This window comes from Crocuta crocuta, unplaced genomic scaffold (assembly GCF_008692635.1).
Source record: "Crocuta crocuta isolate KB4526 unplaced genomic scaffold, BGI_CrCroc_1.0 scaffold124, whole genome shotgun sequence".
In the NCBI taxonomy this organism is placed as follows: Eukaryota; Metazoa; Chordata; class Mammalia; order Carnivora; family Hyaenidae; genus Crocuta; species Crocuta crocuta.
Window position 1 is genome coordinate 1,351,730 of NW_027551573.1, and position 21,850 is coordinate 1,373,579.

Below are 21,850 nucleotides of genomic sequence, written 5' to 3' on the forward strand. Positions count from 1 at the left end.
ACCTCTGGCTTCTGGGGGCGGTCTCCTCTGTACCTTCCCCTAGACCACAGCACGGGCAGCCAGAGAACATACTGGATAACATACCGGGAAGAGAATACTGGTGTCCTGAGTGAGTCTGTGTCTCAGAAATGAGCTCAGACAAAAGCAGGATGGGTCGGTCACCTTTGTTAATCATCTGCTCTCAGTAGGGGAGGTTTACCCTTGCTGCATACCCATTTTATTCACTACCCATTGAGGATTGGGGGGGGGGGTTTATTGCTCATTCAAAATAGTGACATTAAAAGTTAGCAACAGAACTCCAATTTCAGACACTTTTCTTTAGGTATGGGGTACTGAATTGTCTTTTAGAAATTATTTCTGTGTGTATCCGATATAGAACATTTCAGTTTATTTCACCCATATTAGATAAGGATGACAAAATTAAGGTTCTCTTTTTTTTTTTTTTTTTTAATTTCTAGGAGAGAGAGAGAGAGACAGCGTGAGCAGGGGAGGGTGAGAGAGAGAGGGAGATACACACTCTGAAATAGGCTCCAGGCTCTGAGCTGGCAGTCAGCAGAGCCCGACGCGGGGCTCGAACCTACGAACCGCGAGATCATGACCTAAGGGAAAGTCGGACGCTTAACCGACTAAGCCACCCAGGCGCCCCGACAAAATTAAGGTTCTTAGAGTTAAGTATCTATCCTACATTTTGTTCAACAAAGTTACTTCTAGTATACATTTTTCTCTTTTTGTTTATTTGAGAGAGAGAGAGAACACGCGTGCCAGTGGAGGAAGGGCAGAGGGAGGGGGACAGAGGATCCGAAGCGGGCTCTGCGCTGAAAGTAGCTTCAGTGCAGCGAGCCGGATGTAGGGCTTGAACTCACGAACCACGAGATCATGAGCTGAAGTCAGAGGTTCAACCGACTGAGCCACACAAGTGCCTCTAGATTTTTCTCTTAAACACAAAGATATCCACTTTCAGAAACACACATACAGCCTCTGTATAGTTATTTTCTTTTGCTAAGATGTATAAAATAACTATATTTGCACTTAAGCACTACTGTTTCAAGCATAAAGATGAAAACGCTCTTCTGGGGTTTCTTGAAGGATAGTGGAACAGGAGAGAACAGATTTGCTCATTCAAAATAGTGACATCCTGAGTTAGCAACAGAACTCCAAATTCAGACACTTTTCTTTGGGTTGAGGGCATGGAATCGTCTTTTAGAAATTATTTCTGTGTGTATCCGATATCTTGTAACCAGATCACTGGGGTTAAGAGATCTTTTTAACAAAAGGATGGCAGAGTGGACTTTTTTTTCCTGAGATGGGAGGGATTTGAGCTGAGAGTGAACAAGATTGGATTCTTGTCGAACAAAGACCACTCTGGCTGCTACAGAGTGAAGCCTGAGGGTGGGAGGCTGTTGGGAGGCAGCCACAACCACTCAGTGCAAGACTGGAGGTGGGGAAGAGGTCGGTCAGATTCTGCAGATTTGAAGGCAGACCCAAATGAGATACAGAGAGTGAGGGGAGGGCCAAGGAGGCACGTAGGATTCTGTCATGCGCAATGGGGAGGGATGGTGGTGTCAGAAACAGAGAGGAGAAGAATTATGGGATGAGCAGACTGAGTAAGATTAGCTGTTTTAGCCACGTTGGGTCAGATGGTGACGTAGTAATGTCAAGCGGGTGGCTGGATGCAAGTCTGGGGCTGGAGGGAGGGGTCTGAGCTGGAGATCAAACTTGGGGCAGTCAACAGCACACCGATGGTGTTTAAAGCTTGAGGAGGGGAGAGGTGCCCTCACAGTAGGAGTGGCTAGGAGAGCCCCAAGGACTGAACCCAGGACTGTGTCAAGTTCAGAGGTCAAGGAGAGCGGGAGGGATGGCCCAGGAGACGAAGACTTGCCCCATTCCTCTGACAGTCCAGGTCATCCCAAGGAAAAATCTGAAAATGCTGAGGTCTGTCATTTAAGTCCAGAGTTCGCTGGTAACAGAGCTTTAAGGGGAAAGGGCACACATTCCCCACCTTGATTTTAAGAGCAATTTGGTATTTGAGTTATTTGTTGATTCATTTGGAAAAATTCACCTCTTTGAAGGGATCAAAGAGTGACCCAAAAGCCTGATTCAGGGAGGACTGCGGGGGACAGGGTGGTAACTGACAGGCTTGAAGGCAGACTTGTAACTGGATATAGGATTCAAAAGCTATTTGTAATAATCTGTTCAAAATGTAAAACAGGGAATGGATTCTGCACATGCATACCCACGTATTCCTGGCATGTGGCTCCTGCGCAGTTGTGTTTTTTTTTTTTTTTTTTGCAATAAGAGAAAACAAATGGCAGGAGCCTTAGGACTGCCTTTAAACACAAAGCTATCTGTGAAAACAGTCAATCCCCAAATCGAAGACTATACTTTCCTCAGTCTGACTATGAATCATCTCTGGGGCCCCGGCTAGCTGTAAATGCTGTGCCAGCCATGAAGCCCCACCTTTCTGGGGCCCGTCTCATTCCTACAGGGAATGTAGCTCATGTTCATGCGTCTGGTGCAAAGAAGAGAGCGGCCACTGAAACACGGACTGAGTCGGGCACTGCTGTGGAATATGATCATGGACAAAAGTCTTGCAAGCTCTGTCTGATCGCCTGTAGTACTCGAGTTACAGAAACAGTCACTTGTGCAGAATGTATGCACGCGCTAAGTGGGTCATTTATTTAGCACCAATATCAAATTATAAAAACATCGGTTCTGTCTTAAAACATGCATTTCGAGAGCCATTCTGGCACTCCAAGCTTGCACTGAGACATATGCACAGTCTGAGTGCCCAAAGCTCTCTATAGTTTCTAGTGACAAAGGCCAGTCACATTGGTTGTGGGAAGCTGGTGTGGAGACAACTGCCCTTCAGACGGTGGCCCGCAGGGAACCAAGTTTCTTACACAGCCTGACGTTTCCGCCTTGATCTCCAGAGGAGGAGTTTTGAGCTTGCTTAAGCAGATTCTCAATAAATGGTCAGGAATCCTCTAGGTAATAATGCTGCAAAATTTACCGAAGAGGAAAAACACAGGCAACGTCTCGTGCCCACTCATTTGCCACGTTCAGCTTCTGAAACAGGGCTCTGCCTAACCAGCAACCCTAAAGTCCAGCTTTCAAAATAAGACGGGCTGGTTAACACCCTTTAATAACTACTTTGCAGCTCCAAATGACTCCATGACAGCCTCCTAGTGAGGGCATGGATTGCTGGGTGGGTGGCTCTAAAGATCTCGCAAAAGACAAGCTCAGGTTAACCATTTCTCTCCGGCTGATGGCAGAGTTTTGTGAAGCCCAGTCCCGAAGCCCTGACTGTGGAGGAGAGCAATGCCTTCTCTGTAGTAAAAGCCCTACTACCATTCATCTGTCTTGTCCAGGGATCCCAGTTCCAATTGTACCGTGATGCATGTGGCAACCGTCCTTATTTACAAAGGGCTTTGGTTTCTCCCCGGCTGGGGGTGAGCAGGGTGGGAGAGTCCTGTTAGCCACACAGGCCAGAGACATCCTCCAGCCCATCCTTCCCCGAACACACAGCCACTCTGAGACTGCTGCAGGAAATAAGTCATGATGTGGCCTGTACAAAGTCAACGAGGCTCCTATCAAGGATACACAGAGCAGTAATTCCACAAGGAGCAATTCTGTGTCCATCTGGCCTTCAGTTTCCCATGTCTGTGAATTTTCTCTTCTTATAGTTCTGAACGAGGTTGGAAGCTGTGATCTGAGAAGCGCGTCCTTTCTCCCAACACTGAAAGTCATTGAGTCCTTTCTGCCCAGTTTGAAACAAACCCCGCTCCATCTCGTCGAGCCTGGCTACCAGGGCCGAAGTGTCTTCGTTGTAAGCATTCTGGGAGGAGTCCATGATGCGGCGGAAACGTCCAATGAATGTCTGAAGGAGAGGGGAGTGAAAAAAATCAGACCCATTTTTATCCCCGAACATTTAAACGTCATGAAGGGTAAGAGTTTGGTCTAGGATTCAGTCAGAAGGAGGTCTGAGATGACTTTACCACTCGAGGAAGGGATTTCACATTGTCACGCCTCAATTTCCTCATCTGTGAAATGGACGCTTATGAATATCCAATAGGCTGTTACGGTAGCCGATGAAGATGTACATGTAGAATATCTAGCAAATGGCTGGCAAGAGTAAGCTGCTCAAAAAGCACTGCCTGTTAACATGAGCCCCGTGTCAGGCTCTGCGCAGACAGTGTGGAGCCTGCTTGGGATTCTCTCTCTTCCTCGCTCTCTGTCCCTCCCCTCCCCCAAAAAAACATAAAAAACAAACAAACCATTACCCATTATTGTTATTAGTAACAAAGGCCACAATAATGCGACGAGACGCTTGCATATAAGTTTGAAACAGAAAAGAATCCTGATCTAATTAAATGCATTTTATATCTTTTTCGGTGTGAGAGCAGGGGAGAGACACAAGTAATCGAGGGGTGTTATTTTACCATAGGGCCCTGAGACCAAGCCACAAGCCTCTGCCTCAGTTTCCTCAACTGCCTCAAGGGGTTGTCACCTTACCAAAAGGCAGCTTTGTAGAACATGAAAGCAGTGATGGAAAAAGAAAAAATATAAGTCACTAACAATGGGCACTGTTCCAATTCAAGGACAAGACACTAAGACAAAGAAACGGACTTTCCTCATTTTTAGCTTTCTGCTCAAAAGAGTTGTAAGCTCAAACTGCCTGTAGTCTATGTACTGTTTTCTTTATCTCAATGGATGGCAACAATGTTTTTCTTTACTATTTACATGAAAAACATCTCCAGTACGTGTTAGGCCAAACAACCCTGGTCTATACAGTCCAGGAAGGAAATGTGTTTTCAGCCGAAGTTCTTATAAAGGTAGAAATGAGGAATAAATTAAGAGGTAGAAAGGGTAGCTTCTTCTAACATTAGCAGAATAAAAATCAATCATGGGGGTGCCTGGGTGGCTCAGTCACTTAAGCATCTGACTTCAGGTTGGGTCATGACCTCACAGTTTGTGGGTTCAAGCCCTACACTGGGCTGTGTGCTGACAGCTCGGAGCCTGGAGCCTGCTTCAGATTCTGTGTCTCCCTCTCTCTCTGCCCCTCCCCTGCTCAGGTTTTATCTCTCTCAAAAATAAAAAACATTAAAAAATAATAATAATTATAAAAAATTAAAATAAGGTTATAGCGTAAAGGATGGTAATACAGGTTTAACACTGTTCTGTCCGTGGAAAGTAACAGTAACTGTTATCATTCGTTAAACGGCACCACCTAATCTCACTATGGTGCGGTAACTTTGGCACTCCTATTATCTCCAATCACGGGTGAAAAATGGAAGCCTAGAGCGGTCATGCAGTTAGCACATGGCAGAGCCACGTTTTAGCCCAGAGCAAGGAACGGGAACAAATAACACATATACTCCTGATGGAGTCCTCAGACCAGTCCTGGGCTGGGCCGGGCTGGCGTATTTGAGTGCCTGTCACCTATAATCAACCATCATCTCTTTGTTACTTCCAGGACTTTCTGCGGCCCCAACTCTTTTAACAAGTGAACATGAAGAGCCGCAGCAGACAAGTCATTTTTAAGTATAGATATAATTGGCAAACGCTAACTGTAGGCGCTGGGGAGTAACTAATGAATGAAGTGTGTACGTGATCCGCCTCCCTGGGTAAGGGTGGGGGCTGGTGGCTGCCGCGCTGGTCCCTACGGTCTGTGTGGCGCCACAGGGTTTTCACGTCAGCTACTTGCCTGCAGGAGAGACTGGGAGATGTCCGCATTCTCTGGGCTGTCAAAACGCAGGAGCTGGGAGCCAAACCCATAGAAATGTGGCCCCAGTTTGTGGAGGTCCACCACGTTGGCATCGGCGCTGAACACGGTCCTCCAACCCTGCTGGTAGATCTTGGGAAGGTCCACAGAGAGGATCCGGCGCTTGTGGTCATAGAGCCCCTTTGCCAGCCACAAGGGGAGCTCGAGCTTTGAGCCCTGCATCACACAAAAACGTAGATTTTAACGGCAAATAGCGTAATACACGTGTGCGGCAATACGCAGAAATCCACGCTGCTCGAGCAGATATCAGGGCTACCTGCTCTGTTTGGGGGCGTGGCTACCACACGCGGACGATCTGGTTGTGACTTGAAGAGATGAACTGCATGGGCTCAAGTGTTCCCTCATGATGGAGTGCTGAGAACAATGGACGTTTTTCAATAAGAGCACAGTACAGACCAAAAATGTGGTCCAAAGGGGAAGTTTTCTAACTCACAGAAATATGGCTTAGGTCATGATCTCGTGGCTCGTTGAGTTCGAGCCCTGCATCAGGCTCTATGCTGACAGCTCAGAGCCTGGAGCCTCCTTTGGATTCTGTGTCTCCGTCTCTCTCTGCCCACCTCCGGGTCGCGCGCTCTCTCTCTCTTTTAAAAATAAACATTAAAAATTTTTAAAAACACAAAAATAAGCACTTCTGCTTTCTTTGAATATTCAATATCTATTCCTCATACACACTCATTGGAGACCTACTATGCGCTAAGCACCACTGGGTGCTGGGTGATATATGGAAAAACAGCATCAGCCTGAGCTCAGGCCACAGCCCCTCTCCATCCCACTTCAGTTTCAGAGATGACAGTAAAGACACATGCCTCTCTATATTTTTAAAGCCTTAACAGAAATAGAAAATAAGATGAGGTCGCCATGACAGACCAGAAATTAGGAGAAATAATAAAAAAAAAGCCAAATATAACTGAGTTGATGGCATTTTCAGACAGAAAGTGTGCAAAGTTAATACCCAAGCCTGAGACTACCCTCCTTAGATGGGTCTGCCTGCACGGTTGGTCCTCGGTTAGTGTCCTGGAACTGGGGTTTCAGGAGGGCTCCCCCTCTTCTCAGAGTAGATACGAGTGCCTTGCTGTGTTTACGCAGTTTGCACAAACAATGTGGTTTACGCTGAACACCCACTTTCCTTCTGGGAGTCTGGACTCGCAGAATGTGTTAGGTACAGTGTCTGTGTAACTAGCCGCGGTACGACCTCGGGTACCAAGTCTCTAAGGGCCTTCCCAGGGACACACACTTCACCCATGCCATCACAATGCACTACTGGGGATTCCAGTGCGTTCTGAGCGACTCCGCCTGGACAGGGCTCTGGGAAGCTTGTGTCCAGCTTCCTGCAAACTGCATCCCACATACCCTTTCCCTTTGCTGGTTTTGCTCTGTACCCTTCTACTGTATTAAAATTTAAACATAAGTATGACTAGATGCTAAGTCCTATGAGTTCTCTTAATGAATCATTAAATCTGGGCTGCTCTTGGGGACCCCTGAATAAACAGAAACAGAAAGTTTATCACTAGAAGACACGGACTAAGGAAATCTTGGAAGGGGGAATGAAAATGATCCCAGAAAGAAATACAGAAATGCACTATTTACACAAAGTAAGCAGTAGGAAGGGGGAAAATGCCACAAATATATCAACAATTACATTATATGTGAACAAATTAAATACAACAATTGAAACACTGTCAAACTGAATAAAAACAAAACCCAACCATACCCTGCTTAAAAGAGACATATTTGAAATATAAAGACACAGAAAGGTTAAAAAATTGCCATGCAAATAGTAGTCAAAAGAAAGAAGCAGACTAGAGATAAAGTGGACATTTGACAATAATAATAAAAGGGTTATTATATCCACAAGAAAAAGATGGGTATCTGTCTAAATTGACAGAAGTAAAAAGGAGAAATGGATGAATTTATAAGCATAGTGGGAGACTCTGGTAGATCTCTCTAGATAAATGAGAAGCAGCCAAAAAAATCAATAAGAATATACAAGATCTCAGCAAAGGAAACAGCAAACTTGATCTAACTTACATTATTCACCACACACAACGACTTCTAAATACACGTCTGGCCAAGTGCATATGGAATGGTTAAGTTGATCTTATGCTACAGTATAAAACAAGCCTTAACTTTCAGAAGACTGAAAACATTCAGACTCTGTTCTGACCACGGTGGAAAGAATTAAGCTAGAAATCAGAAATAAAAAAGATGAAGAGCAAAATCCTAACATATGTGGAATTAAGCACTGGTCTTCTGAATAACCCATGAGCCAAAGAAGAAATCACAATGGAAATTAGAAATTATTCTGAACACACTGATATGAAATAAAATACAACAAATCAAAACGTGTGGAATGCATTAAAGCTGTGCTCAGAGGGAATGTATAGCTAAAAAAATGCATAAGGGAAGGTTGAAAAATCAATGACCTTGGTACCTAGCTCAAAGTGCACACACAAGGTTGGGGGGTGCCGGGGGTGGGGGAAAACAATAGAAAATTAAGTCCAAAGAAGATAGAAGGAAAGAATTAAGAACGTAATGACCTAGAAAACAACAGTACAAAAGAGAAAACTGACAGAGTCCTAAGCCAGTTCTTTTAAAAGACTAATACAATCGATCAACTCCTAGAAAGACTAATGAAGAAAGGGAGCATAATTTCTCCATATCAAGAATAAAAATCAAAGCATCGACATAAATCCTAGGGATGTAAAAAACATAGTAAGAGGATATTTTGAACATTAAACCACTATCTTTGAAAATTCGGATGAAATTGTCAAATTCCTAGGGGAGAAAACAATGTTCCAAGAGTAACACAGGAAGAAAATAGAAAATCTGAATAGTCCTATATCCCTGAATGAAATTAAATGTGTCATTCCAAAGCTTCCTGAACAAATCGCCCACACAGAATTTCAAATACCTTGAATAGACAGTGCCCTCAAAGAAGCAGAGCCTAAGTCCCATGCCTTAGGTGAGCCTGTGCACAATGACTCCCTCCCCAAGAGAGGAGGAAAAAGGTGGGAAAAGGAGCAACCTTATAGTGAAGAATCCTGCCCAACACTACCTCCGCCAGGTGCTCGAGGTTCTTAGCAATGTGGTAAGTCATGTTGACAGCACGTGCCCTTGATATGATGCGACAGAAACAGCACTTGACCTCTGCGATCCTCCTCAAAACCTACCCCTGCAAGTCTAACCACGAGGAAAACATCAGACAGGGCGCCTGGGTGGCCCAGCGGGTTAAGCATCCCACTTCCGCTCAGGTCATGATGTTTCGGTTCCTGAATTTGGGCCCCGCATCAGGCTCTGCACTGACAATGCAGGGCCTGCTTGGGATTCTCGCTCGCTCGCTCTCTCTGCCCCTCCCCCGCTCGCGCTTTTTCTGTCTTGAAATAAATAAATAAACGCAAAAAAACAACACATCACGCAAATCCCAATTGAGGAACATTCTACAAATTATCTCACACTCCACACAACCATCATGGTCCTCAAAGACAAGAAAAGTCTAATGAACTGTCACAGCCAAGAGGAAAGTCTAATGAACTGTTCAGCCAAGAGCAGCCTAAGGAGACGTGATACGAAATGCAATGTGGTAACCTGGCTGGGCATGAGATAGAAGGCAGGCAATATAATATGCCTTAGCAGGTTCCCCCCTAAAACTACAAAGCCCTCGGGGAAGCGCGCACGCGCCGCGGAGCCCCAAGGCGCACTGAGAATTGTAGTCCTTCAGGGTGGAGGGAACCCTCTCCCTAAAAGCTTACCTGAGGAATCGTGTGGTCAGTCTCGGCTCCTCCGCTCCGGTCCAGGAAGAAAGCCCCGAGGCGAGGCATGGGGGTCTCTGTGCGCACCGGAATCTTCTCGTGGGACATCAGGATGTCGTCCAGTGACAAAAAGTTCTCCTCAGGCCCCAGTGCACCCGACTCTACCCGGAAATAAGCCTCGGACATGGCGGCGGCGGCTTGAACTTCTCCGCTTCCACTCGTGTGAGGCTCGGAGTCCGCGATGTAAAAAGCAGGAGAAAGCGGAGGCAGGTCCGGGTTGTAAAGGGTGGGGAGGTCGCTGCGGCAGTCAGTCGGGATTGAAATTTTTCCCGCGCCGGGGACGCGCCAGACTGGAGCAGTCGAACCAGGCAGGTCGGCCCAGGCAGAAGCAATCGACAGTCGGCCGACTTGGTCCCACGTGGTCAAGGGCGGGGCGCAGTAGGGGCCGCGCGCGCAACATCCTCCGGCAGAGTATAAGCCCCGTGTGAAGGAGTTGGACGTGCCCCTTTGAAGTTGCTGGATGCACCTGTACTAGATTGTGTTCCTTGGAGACACCTGTACTAGATTGTGTTCATGTGGTCCTTTACATGTTTATATGAAATTAAAAACGCTTTGCAACACGTTTGGCGGCTTTTAAAGAGACATCACTGTGACCGCCCTCTGAGGTCTGATCAAATCAGACCGGTTTACTATAGTCTTGTCATTGTATCTGATACTCTTCGTGTTTGAAGAGTGAAGAAACATGAAAACAAAACCTCAGCACTAGCCCCAGATAATTATGAACTATTTGTAGTATTTTGGCATTGATAAGGGTGGGAGGAGGAGGAGCACCAGACTACCCCTGGCTCCCAAAGGTCCTGAGTTTACTTCAGGGCCTTATCATGGAGTGGCAATCTCCTTTTGTGATTCTTAATTTAAATCCTTAAAAGAGGAAATCCATTTGGCTCAGGTTGTCTTTTTTTTGAACAGGGTCATGACAGTGATACATCGCCAGCCACGCTGTAGATTGGATGGGTGCCTATCTCTTGTTCAGTTGGGGGAAAGGGGTAGCGAAGGGATCATGGTTATGGGAAAATTAATAAAGAGAAACCTCATTAGAATGGAGTCGGGAGGTTCAGTAGGGGAGCCCACATGCCTATCACTCTTTGTTAATTGCAGATCCAACAGGATACCTGGGCAAGAGGGCAAGAGGAAGAAAGGCTTTCCTCCAACCGCCCAGCCAAGGAGAAGCCACTATACTTTGAACTCCTAGTTTACTCCATTGGATTTCTTGTTCTAACAGTCTCCCCAACTCCCCAACCTCCTCTATAAAGGAGCTGGCTTTTTTTTTGTTCTCTGGACTTGTCTGGTTTTGCCGTAGTTTGCGTGCCCTGGACGGCCATTCTCTGCTATTCCCAGATAAACCTATTTTGCTGGTAAAGTAACTGGCATTTTTATTTTTAAGGTTAAAAGTTAGATGCTACCAGACTTGGGGGTGCTATTCAGTCATGGCTATGGGTGGTGGAGAGTGTTGAGAAATGCACTGTAGATCTTCACACAGAAGGGTCTTTTCTGGGGTTAGAGCTATGAGCAAAGTGTTCATGGGAAGGAAGATGTGAGTCAGTCCATCTTTCTTACTCCCTGCTTTTTAGGATGCTGTGACATCTATCCCACACCGAGTGAGCGAATTCCTAGAGTAACAAACAACCTGCCTGTGAACACACCTTCCATTAACCAAACAATCGAAAGCCTATATCCCCAGCCACTTCCTTTGACTCTCAGACACCAAGCCAACAGTTCCCCTCAGGGCCAAGTACTGGACAATGGGAGACCACCCTTATAGCCCAGAGCCCAATGACATTATTCAAAGTATTCCATCCTAAAATCGCTCAAATTTGCCTACTGTGCCTCAACCCATTCCTTCCCATGGAAACCACACTAGACGTTCTGGGTCGCGTTCTCCTCTCCTTTTTCTTCCTTACTGATGCTGGTACTTCCCCATGTGGCTTTGGATGTTGCGATGTGCTCCCTTCTCTTGGGGACTGAGAGCAATAAAACCTCTTTCAATGGCACTGGCCACTCTCTCATTACTCAGTCACCCTTATAAGTGAAAACCTGGTGTAATCAAAAATGAGACAGTGGGGGAATCAGGGCCAAACTGTGGAAAGCCTTGGATGCTTAAAAAGTTGGGGCTATTCCATAAGAAATAGGAGAAGAAAATGTGAGATTTTTTTTTTTAAGCAAGTGATAACATAAATCTGAGCTTGAAGAAGAGAATTCTGGTAGTGGGGAGAAGACGGGAGAGATTAGATGCAGGGAGGCCAGCTTGGAAGCTGTTCAGTGAGCAATACCTAGCAACTTAATTGGAAATAGAAAGGGAAGGGTAGAGAGGGGTCAAAGATAATTCAAGTTTTTAACCTGGTTGACCAGGTGGATGGAGATGTCACCAACAGATAGATATACAGAGGACAGGAATGTGGGCACTTTGGGGTAAAAGGTGAGTTTGGTATGCACTCATGGAGTCCAGGGGCCACCAGACAGGTAGGTCTGCAGCCCTGCGGAGAAAACAATCTTGAACCTTTAGTCAGGCATCCATGTAGAGGTAGTTACAGGAGAGTCCTTTCCTTGATCATATTTTAAATGTTCACTTTGCTGTGCTATCCAATATAACAGTGAACATAAATCATAGTCAAAATTTATAATTTGGTGAAATGGCTGTAGGGTCTGGATATAGTCAGGAATAGAAATGTGTTCATTGTCTAATTGAAGGCAGTGCGGGTTATTTACTGAGAAGGCCCGTGAGCTATTCTTTATGTTGAAACAGTTAAGATGGATGCTTAATAACATCAGAGCCAAGAAAGGCATTATTTTTGTACAGAGACCATTGGCTCTAAACCTAACCACCACAGCTATTTTAATGGTAAAGTAACAGGCCAGTGTTTAAGATAAAATCAGATTACCTTGTTTTTCTTCTGTGATGCCTTGGCTCACCATGAAACTTATTCACTGTTGTATACTTTTGCTCTATTTAATCTGCCCTCTTCTTGAACTCCCGAGTGAGCCAGAAAAAGTGAAACTAAAGTTTGAGTTTCTGATGCTAAACCATTGCATTAATTCATCTGATAAAAGTGGTACATAATTTATCCAGTATAGATCTGTTTATAGCCTAAATTTTAAGAGCCAGGAGTATTTCTTTTCTTATGAAATCTTAGGTTCCTTGCTACCCAGCCAGTCAATCTATGTACCAGAATTGCACTAGACAGTATTTCAGTATGTTTATGATATTCAGAGTGTGTTCAGTATGTTTACAACATACAGGACTTCAGGATTCCAAAGGTGTCTGCTGGATCCCTGAAAAAAAAACCCCACTAATTTTCCTGGTGCAATCATTTCAGGATTGCAGACTTGTGGCACACACACAGACTTCAGATAAGCAAAACCACAAAGCAGCTTTAAATCTGTTCTTTTGAATACCAGTGCTTTCTAAATTTCTTCCACTGAGTGGGGAGGCTGTGACGTAAGTGACAGAACTCCAGATCCAGGGGATGGGAGAGGATCTTTGGGGGAAGAAAAGAAAAAAAAAAAAGAAAGAAAACCAAAAACCAGAAAAATGTGTTGCTTCCTGGGCCAAAAGTTCTAAGGTTCTTCTTGATTCCCTGCCCCTTCCCCTGTGTAACTGTTCTACCAGCAAGTGTTCTCTCTGCCTTCATGATACATACTTTTTAATGTTTATTTTTGAGAGAGAGACAGAGAATGAGTGGTGGAGGGGTAGAGAGAGAGGGAGAGACAGAATCCGAAGCAGGCTCCAGGCTGTGAGCTGTCAGCACAGAGCCCGACGTGGGGCTCGAACCCATGAACCGTGAGATCATGACTTGAGCTGAAGTCAGACTCTTAACTGACTGGGCCACCCAGGCGCCCCTGCCTTCATAATATTTCCAGAATTTGATGATTTCTCATCACTGTGGCCCAACCAACACCATCTCTTGCTTGGACTTTTGCAATTGTTTCCTGTCCAGTCTTGCTTCTGCCCACGACCTCCTTATTGCTCTCTGAGAGCCCCAGACACACTCATTTCTTAGGGCCTTGCACTGTCTCTTCCCGCTCCCCGGATTGCCTTTCTGTTGGATTTCCACAGGGGTGGTCTCTTTCAGGTCTTTATTCAAGAGTCATCTTCTCAGTGAGGCCTTCCCTCGCCGCCCTATCCAAAATTTTAACCCTCCCCACTGACACCTGATAACCCCCTCCTTTTTTCCCTCAGCATTTATCATTCTCTGATGTACTATTTGTTTTACCTTTTAAACTTGTTTATTGTCTGTCACCCCTACTTGAACATTAGCTCCGTGAAGACAGGGATTCTTTTTGGTGCATTTTTCATGACTATACCCCCACTGCCTTGTGCATGTCCCCACTCCCTAAATATTTGCTGAATGAACTGGTGGTTCTTTACTTATAGTTGTGATACTATTTTCCTCTAAAATAGTAAGCAAAAAACAGTGAATCAATTTCAAGCAAATAATAGCATGAGTGGTGTGTACATATTACAAAAGTCACAAAGGGTGACTTTTAATTCAGTGAAAACACTGAATTAAAGTGGTACAAAATGGGGACGTCTGGGTGACTCGGTTGTGTCTGACTTCAGGTCATGATCTCGCAGTTCATGGGTTTGAGCCCCGCATCAGGCTCTGTGCTGATAGCTCAGAGCCTGGAGCCTGTTTCAGATTGTATGTCTCTCCCTCTCTCTCTGCCCATCCCATGCTCAGGCTCTGTCTCTGTTTCTCTGAAAAATAAACAAACATTAAAAAAAATAAAGTGGTACAAAATAGTTTGCCAACCTACAGGTTAGGTCACATAGTCTTCTAGAACCATGAACCCGCCATTGATAATACCCTGAAGAAAACTCACTAATTGGGCTCTACTAAAGTTCTTGACGTTTTGGTAGAATTATACTGAATTTGGCAGCTCTTTCTGCCCATGGATTCTGTCCCTGTGCTTTCATAAAAACACCTTTTTGCACTGGCAAAAAAAAGAACTATACTGAATTTTACCTTCACACCCACTGTAAATATGGAATGTTTAAACAAAAGGAGCAAACAGGTTGTAAAGTGGCTTAGTCCCCTACCCACAGAACATTTCCAGCAGCCGTTTATATTCAGCTGCTGTGTTTCTTCTGGAATCCAACAGGCCTGGGTAGAGTCCAACTTGCACCACTTCAGTTGGCTTTGTGACCTTGGGGAGTTACCTGTCAGAAGCTTAGCTTCTGCACCTACAAACAGGATGATAATGGTAGGAGGGTAACGAAAGAGCCAGCAGAGGCAGAGCTCTTAGCTCCAGGCCTGGCCCCTACAGAGCAAGGGCTCCATAAATGTCCTTCTTACCATCACTATTCAGATGTGTTAATTCACTGCTGTGTCCTCCGCACCTCACATAATACCTGGCATGTAGCATGCACTCTGTGAACATTTGTGAAATAACCATCATCATTCATTGTCATCGGTGTCGAGCTAGGCTTGGCCACCCCTGCCCCCCGCCCCCCGCAGTCACATTTCCAAACGGACTTGAAGCCGATAGATCAGGATTCTTCAACTTTTCCCTGCAAAGATTCAGACAGAACTTATTTCCTCTGGGTTCAAATGATTCAAGTGGGTTGTTTTTTTTTTTTTGTATTTTAAAATTACAGTACTATGTTTGAAATTTTATTATGTAAGGTTAATGGATTTAAATCACTGGAGTTCATTTTTACATAATTTAAATGTTCTTTTGGTTGAGCTATTTCTTGAGCACTGCTCCAAAACGCCTTCAATGAGATCAAAATAAATTGATAGGCATAATGCGACCTTATGTGTGGGTAGTGCCAACTTTAGATTCTTCTCACAGTCTTTAGCAGTACGAGGAGAGATTGTAAACCCATCTCATATATCCAGGGAGATTCAGTGTGTGTGTCACCCTCATAAACTTGGCAAAGGAGCGGCGATCACATCATTATAATTGAGGTGCTTTTTGATCCAACTTTTCTTTTTCTGTGTTCCCAGCTCCATAAAAATATCCTTTCCTCACATTCCTAGATTTTCATCTTTTTTTTTTTTTAGGTAATCTTTATTTATTTTAATCCACAATCTGATAGCCAGAGCTTCCCTCAGTCTGAGGTGGGCGGAGTGGCAAGTAAAGTAATTAGTTTGAGAAGAATATGGGGGAAGAAGAGCAATCCTTTATTCATCAAGATGCTCAGGTGCCTATTAGACACCCTGGGGCTCCCGGTGTGGACATGAAGAAGAATATGACAGGTTGGGGCCCAGTGAAGGAAACAGCAACATGAGGTGATAAAAGCTATGATAGAGCTGTGTCTGAAATGTTCTAGAAGCTCAGAAAGAGTGGCGAATTCTCACCTGGACAGAATAGGGGTTTACAAAGGCTTTACAGAGGAAGATGCATTAGAATGGGGCCTTTGGGTGTGAACAGGACTTTTTCAGGAGATCCACAAATGTGGGGGGCATGAGGGGAAGAGTCATTCCAGACCCAAGGATCAACTTTGAGCAAAGAGTTGGAACTGTGGAAGTTCAAGGTGAAATTTCTCTCTTTTCAAAACAGCCCCTCCTTGGGGCGCCTGGGTGGCTTAGTCGGTTAAGCGTCCGACTTTCGCTCAGGTCATGATCTCGCGGTTCGTGGGTTTGAGCCCCGCGTCGGGCTCTGTGCTGACTGCTAGCTCAGAGCCTGGAGCCTGTTTCAGAGTCTGTGACTCCCTCTCTCTCTGACCCTCCCCTGCTCACACGGTCTCTCTCTTTCTCTCTCTCTCCTAGAAATAAATAAAACATTAAAAAAAATTTAAAAAAAGAAAAAAGAAAAAAAAAAAAAAGCCCCTCCTTTTGCCTTGTGTATGCCAGTTAATGGCTGCACTATTCACCTGATTACCAGTATCTATCTGGCAAGTAACAAGGAAATTCAATTCAAAATGGCTTATACAACAGGGGATTTCTAGACACTATGACTAGAGAGTTCAGGACTTCATGGTCAATTGATCCAGCAGCCCAAGGATGTCTCTGGGGATTGAACTTTGCTTTGCTCTGCACGTGGTCACCTCTAGTCTATGTCTCATTCACAGGGGTCACTAGATGTTTGCCAGTTAAGCCAGCTCTATGAGCTTCCTTGTTCTTGTCCTGTGGGGGAGAGCATTCAGGCTCAGCCTTCCAATAGAGAGTTCTGACCTTCACCCTCACTGGCAGGTTTAGACCACATGCTCACTCCTGAACCGAAACTACCAGAGCAATGGAATGTGCTAAGTAATGTAAGTCAGTCAAAGCCCAACATTAATGTTGGGAATAGGGTGAGCTTCCCCGAAGTACATGGGCTGCACAATAGGAAAGACTGGGGGTCAATTCTGGAGTGACAGTCTGGGTGTTTTTAGGATGAGGAAAAGCTGGGTAGAAAACAAATAAATGTCCACTATGATCACTATCCAGCTAGGAACATGGGAAAATTCAGTATTGATTCCCTTCTGACTTCCCTATGTCCACCTGGTCAATACACACTGCTTATTCTACCTTCTTCTTCTTCTTCTTTTAATGTTTTATTTATTTTTGAGAGAACGCAAGCAGGGGAGGGGCAGAGAGAAGGGAAGAGAGGATCTGAAGCAGGCTCTGCACTGACAGCAGTGAACCCGATGTGGGGCTACAACTCACAAACTGTGAAATCATGACCTGAGCTAAAGTCAGGCATGCAACCTACCAAGCCACCCAGGTGTCCCTGCTGATTCTACCTACTTATCATTCTTTTGTCTGTCCAATAGCCTCTGTTTGAGCCCTCATCATTTCTCACCCATACTCTTAAAATCCCTGCTGACTGCGCTTTCTCGGTCTCTGATCTCTCCTTGTTCCAAAGTTCCTTTGTACTTGTCTTTCAGTGATCTTCTTGCTACTCCGCAGCTTACAACCGAGATCATCCCCCATTGGTTACAGAATAAACTCTAAACTCGTTGGTGAGTCATAAATGTCTTCCAAGGTCTGTGTATTAGTTTGCAAGGGCCACCAGAACAAAGTACTGCAGACCGGTGGCTTGAACAACAGAAAATTTTCTCATAGTTCTAGACGCTAGAAGTCTAAGATCAAGGTGGTAGCAGGGATGGTTTCTCCCGAGGCCCCTCTCCATGGCTTGCAGGTGGCCACCCTCTTACCAGATCCTCACAGGGCCTTTCTCCATGCGTGCACATCCTTGCTGTCTCTTCCTCTTCTTGTAAGGACACCAGTACTATCGGATCAGGACCCTACCCTTAGGACCTCATTTAACCTTAAAGGCCAGGGCTTGCTTGCATAACACGGGGTAAAACTGGGAGGAGGTCCCTGCACAAGGATCCCGTGAATTTGAGAAACATTCCCTATTTTCCATAGGCCCGCCCCACAGGTTACATGCTAATCACAAAGAGGAAAAGGAACACTTATAGTGGAGAGATCCCCCAGTCACCACGACACGGAAGCCATCAGGCCTTGGGCACTAATGCAGGACAGCCTCAGGGACGGGATAGCATGCCATCCTGCGCTGACCCACCTATGGTTCCAACCCGAATCCAGTCAAGGCTCAAGACTTCACAGGAAATACGGGAGATGGGGGGAGTGGTGAGAAAAAGTTAAATAACACCAAGAGGAAACAAGTAGATAAGATCAGAATGTGGGCCATTCTGCAAGGGCACCACTAGTAAAACACTGCTTGGGGTGATCTGGAACCAGACTGTGGGATACATGTGTACAACCTCAGAAAGACAAGATGGTTCTTCCTAATCCACTCAGGTATACAGAACGCTAAGACCCTCAAAAGCATGCCTTATATCTCCTTTCAGCTAGACAGTGTGCTTCTGATACAGGTGTAACTCGTTTCGTTGTGCTTTACAGAGACTGCATTTTTTAAAAAATTGTTTTAAAATTTTTTATTCTTTTTGCAAATTGAAGGCTTATGGCAACTCTGCACGGATCAAGTCTGTTGGTGCCGTTTCCCCAAACAGCATTTGCTCAGTTCACGTCTCTGTGTCACATAATGGTAATTATCACAACACTTCAAAATTTTTCATTATTATTTGTTATGGTGGTCTGTGATCAGTGACTATGACTTGCTGAAAGCTCAGATGATGGTTAGCATATTTTAGCAATATTTTAAAATTAAGGTGGTACATTTTTTTAGACAATGCTATTGTGCATTTAATGGACTACATAGTATAGTGTAAATGTGAATTTTATATGCACTGCGAAACCAAAAAATCCACCTGACTCATTCTTTTGGGGCGGTCTGGAACAGGACCTGTAGCGCCTCTGAGGTTTGCTGGTACTTCTAAGGATCTAGTCCCACAGAAGTTTCGCAAGGAGCCCAGAATAAGGAAAGGCATAGCTCAAAGGGCCTGATTTTGCAGAAGTCTTGGAAAAGGGTATGTGTATCTTGCAAGCGAGAGAAAAGCAAATAATTTGTGGCTGGAGAGCACAAAGGTCTTGTGGCAATTTTTAAGACATAGCTTCACATTATTTAAATCTGGGTGGGTTCTGTGGGTAGTAGAAACAATACAGCACGCCGGAAGTGATGTGATGCAATTCCTGAAGCTAGGTCATAAAAAGTAATGCAGCTTCTTTTTTTTTTCTTTTCTTAAATAGTTTACTGTCAAGTTGGTTTCCATATAACACCGAGTGCTCATCCCAACAAGTGCCCTTCCCCATGCCCATCACCCCCAGCTTCTGTCTTCTTTCCCTAAACACATGTTCCCAGATTGATAGGCTGTTAGATCAGAAACCTGGGCACCCCGAGGCCACCATGCTAGACGGGCCACATGGACATGCTCCGGTGGGCAATCCCAGCTGAGCTCAGCCCTCCAGCCATCCCAACCCACGTGCTTTTCAGACATGACAGTGAAGCCAGCTTGGCCCCTCTGCCCGGTCCATCTGCCACCTGAAACCAGCACGCGGCTTCTGTCAGAGTTCTGTGAAACAGAAGAATTGCCTGACTGGGCCCTGCCTGAATTCATGACTCACAAAATCGCGAGATACAGATAGTTGCTTTAAAGGGCTCCTGCCTGGTTCAGTCTGTAGAGCAGGCAACTCTTAATCTCAGGGTTGTGAATTCAAGCCCCATGTTGGGTATAGAGGTTATTTAAAAATAAGACCTTTTTAAAAATTAAAAGAGAAATAGTTGTTTTAAGCTACTAAAGTTATAGAATATTAAATTTCTTTAAAAAAAAATTTTTTTAATGTTTTTTATTTATTTCTAGGAGAGAGAAAGACAGCGTGAGCCGGGGAGGGTTAGAGAGAGAGGGAGACACAGACTCTGAAACAGGCTCCAGGCTCTGAGCTGGCAGTCAGCACAGAGCCTGACGCGGGGCTCGAACCCACGAACCGCGAGATCATGACCTAAGCGAAAGTCGGACGCCCAACTGACTAAGCCACCCAGGTGCCCCTAGAATATTCAATTTCTTATGTGGAAAGCCAGAACAGATTTTGGCTCTTCAAAAAGTCATTGTCATGTAAGGGGGAAAGATGGATCTGTTTAAAGGGCTCTAGCAGCCAAATGCCATAAGTCAGGCCTGATGACAGACACTTTGGGGACAACTGGGGAGACTTGAACATGGACTATTAGATAATATTTTTAGAAAACTATTGCTAATATTGTTAGATACAATCATGGTATTGTGGTTATGTAGAAAAATATGTTTATTTCTAGGAGATAATTCCTGAAGTAATTGTGGATCAAGTATCATTATGACTGCAATCTACTATACAATGCATCAGCAAAACAGTCACACACACACACACACACACACACACACACACAGTGAACATAGCAAAAGGTTAACAATTGCTTGAATCTAGGCACTAGGTATATCGTTGGTTGTTCATTATACAATCCTTTTAAATTTTCTATATGTTAAAATTCTGTAATAAAAAGCTGAGAAAAAATATCAGGGAAAACTAACTTGTGAATTAGAGTACGTGGAAGAGTAATTAGCACATGGTAGATATTTAATAAATGTCGGATGAAGTACTTAGGGTCATCAAATTCATAGAGACAGCAAGTCAAATGGATGTGGTGGTGGTTGTACAACTGTGTAAATGCACTTAATGCCACTGACTATACTATTTATTGATTTGAGAGAGAGAGTGAGCATTGGGGTGGGTTGGGGGAAAAAGGAAAAGAGAGAGAGAGTCAGTCTCAAGCAGGCTCCACACTCAGTGCAACATGGGGCTTGATACTACAACCCTGGGATCATGACCTGAGCAGAAATCAAGAGTCGGATAGTCAACACCAACTGAGCCACTTAGGGTGCCCCACTGACTGTACTCTTAAAAACGGTTAAAATGGTAAATTTTATATTATGTATTATTTATCACAATTTAAATTAAAAAATTTCAATGAGTAATGGTCGCCCAAGCCCATCAAGTCCTAAATTCCTGGAAACTGGAAGTATGTTCCATTGCTGGTGGTTATTCAGGAGGCCAGTGGAATTCAGGCTGTCAACCAACTGACCTTGAGGTAAGGAGGTTAAGCTGGATGATTCAGGTCAACCCAGTGTGGTCAACAGGATCTTTGTAAGTGACACAGGGAGGCCACAGATGGAGTCAGAGATTGGAAGATGTTGCTCTGTGGGCTCTGAAGATGGAAGGGGGTGATGAGCCAAGGACCGCAGAAGCTGGACACACAACTTAAGAGACTCTCAGAGCCTTCAGAAGTAACAAGGCCCTGCCAACATCGTGGCTTTAACACTGAGGGACAGGGGCGCCTGGGTGGCTTAGTCGGTTAAGTGTCCGACTTTCACTTAGGTCATGCTCTCACGGTTCGTGGGTTCGAGCCCCGCGTTGGGCTCTGTGCTGACTGCCAGCTCAGAGCCTGGAGCCTGTTTCAGTCTGTGACTCCCTCTCTCTCTGGCCCTCCCCTGCTCACGCTGTCTCTCTATCTCCTAGAAATGAATAAAAACATTAAAAAAAATAAAAAAAAAAACAAAACACTGAGGGACACATTTCAGACCTGTGATCTCCAGAAATGAAACACAACAGACTTGAGTGGTTCTAAGCTACAAAGTGTGCAGTAGTTTGTTACAGCAGCAATAGGAAACTCATACAAACTGGAAGGACATGATTAGATGAAATTTTAACGTACAACCACATTTGGTCTTTATTTCTATTAAATATTTTAGGCATACCAAAAAGGCATAACTATCTGATTGCCTGTATATCCAGGCTTGCACAATAGGGAAAGAATAGCAATTAAAATGCAAATCTGACAATTTTCTCTTTAAAACCATCAGGGGCACCTAGGTGGCTCAGTGGGTTAAGTGTCCGACTTTGACTCAGGTCATGATCTCACAGTTGGTGAGTTCAAG

General features: G+C 44.7%; 1 protein-coding gene across 1 annotated transcript; it reads right to left on the reverse strand.

Annotated features, from left to right (window-relative positions):
- Positions 1-593: 593 nt before the first annotated feature.
- On the reverse strand, positions 594-9,854 carry GINS3 (GINS complex subunit 3). Its single transcript, XM_077751414.1, has 3 exons — positions 9,532-9,854; positions 5,705-5,938; positions 594-3,877 (listed from the first exon to the last, which is right to left on the reverse strand). Exons 1-3 carry the CDS (start codon positions 9,715-9,717, stop codon positions 3,647-3,649), a joined length of 651 nt encoding a protein of 216 aa, XP_077607540.1. The 5' UTR covers positions 9,718-9,854; the 3' UTR covers positions 594-3,646.
- Between the last annotated feature and the right edge of the window lie 11,996 nt (positions 9,855-21,850).

What these genes read in the sequence shown, in the direction of transcription:
- GINS3 (XM_077751414.1), bottom strand. Translation starts at nt 9,717, where the DNA reads ATGTCCGAGGCTTATTTCCGGGTAGAGTCGGGTGCACTGGGGCCTGAG. An exon ending in CTGACCACACGATTCCTCAG is followed by an intron (nt 5,939 to 9,531) that starts GTAAGCTTTTAG and finishes TGTGTGATGCAG; the next exon opens with GGCTCAAAGCTCGAGCTCCC. An exon ending in TCTCCCAGTCTCTCCTGCAG is followed by an intron (nt 3,878 to 5,704) that starts GCAAGTAGCTGA and finishes CCTCTCCTTCAG; the next exon opens with ACATTCATTGGACGTTTCCG.